This window comes from Papaver somniferum, unplaced genomic scaffold, assembly GCF_003573695.1.
Source record: "Papaver somniferum cultivar HN1 unplaced genomic scaffold, ASM357369v1 unplaced-scaffold_30041, whole genome shotgun sequence".
In the NCBI taxonomy this organism is placed as follows: Eukaryota; Viridiplantae; Streptophyta; class Magnoliopsida; order Ranunculales; family Papaveraceae; genus Papaver; species Papaver somniferum.
The window spans coordinates 351-601 of NW_020641088.1; the positions used below are offsets into that span (position 1 = coordinate 351).

Consider the following 251-nt stretch of genomic DNA (forward strand, 5'->3'; position numbering starts at 1 on the left):
ATACTAGGAAGATGATGAGTTGTTGAACCACTGTAAATAGTTTCATCACCACCATTACCACTCAAAACTGCACCAGTATTAGGATCAATCTTAGGTTTAACATTGATCTCCTCCTCATCTTGATGATCATGATCTTCATTATTCTGACATGATGGAAGCCTAAAAAAAGCTGGGTTCACAAAAGAAGCAGCCATTAAGAAAACAGAGGAGGCAGCAATAAGTGGACCAGCAATAATACCTCCAACAACTTG

General features: G+C 38.6%; 1 protein-coding gene across 1 annotated transcript in view; it reads right to left on the reverse strand.

Annotated features, from left to right (window-relative positions):
* Positions 1-4: 4 nt before the first annotated feature.
* Positions 5-251, reverse strand: part of LOC113341682 (AT-hook motif nuclear-localized protein 28-like) — a gene marked incomplete at its 3' end in the record, with an annotated part of 598 nt that continues 351 nt past the window's right edge. Inside the window, exon 2 of the mRNA XM_026586460.1 lies at positions 5-247. Coding sequence (XP_026442245.1) covers positions 5-247 — 243 coding nt within the window. The remainder of the gene's footprint in view (positions 248-251) is intronic.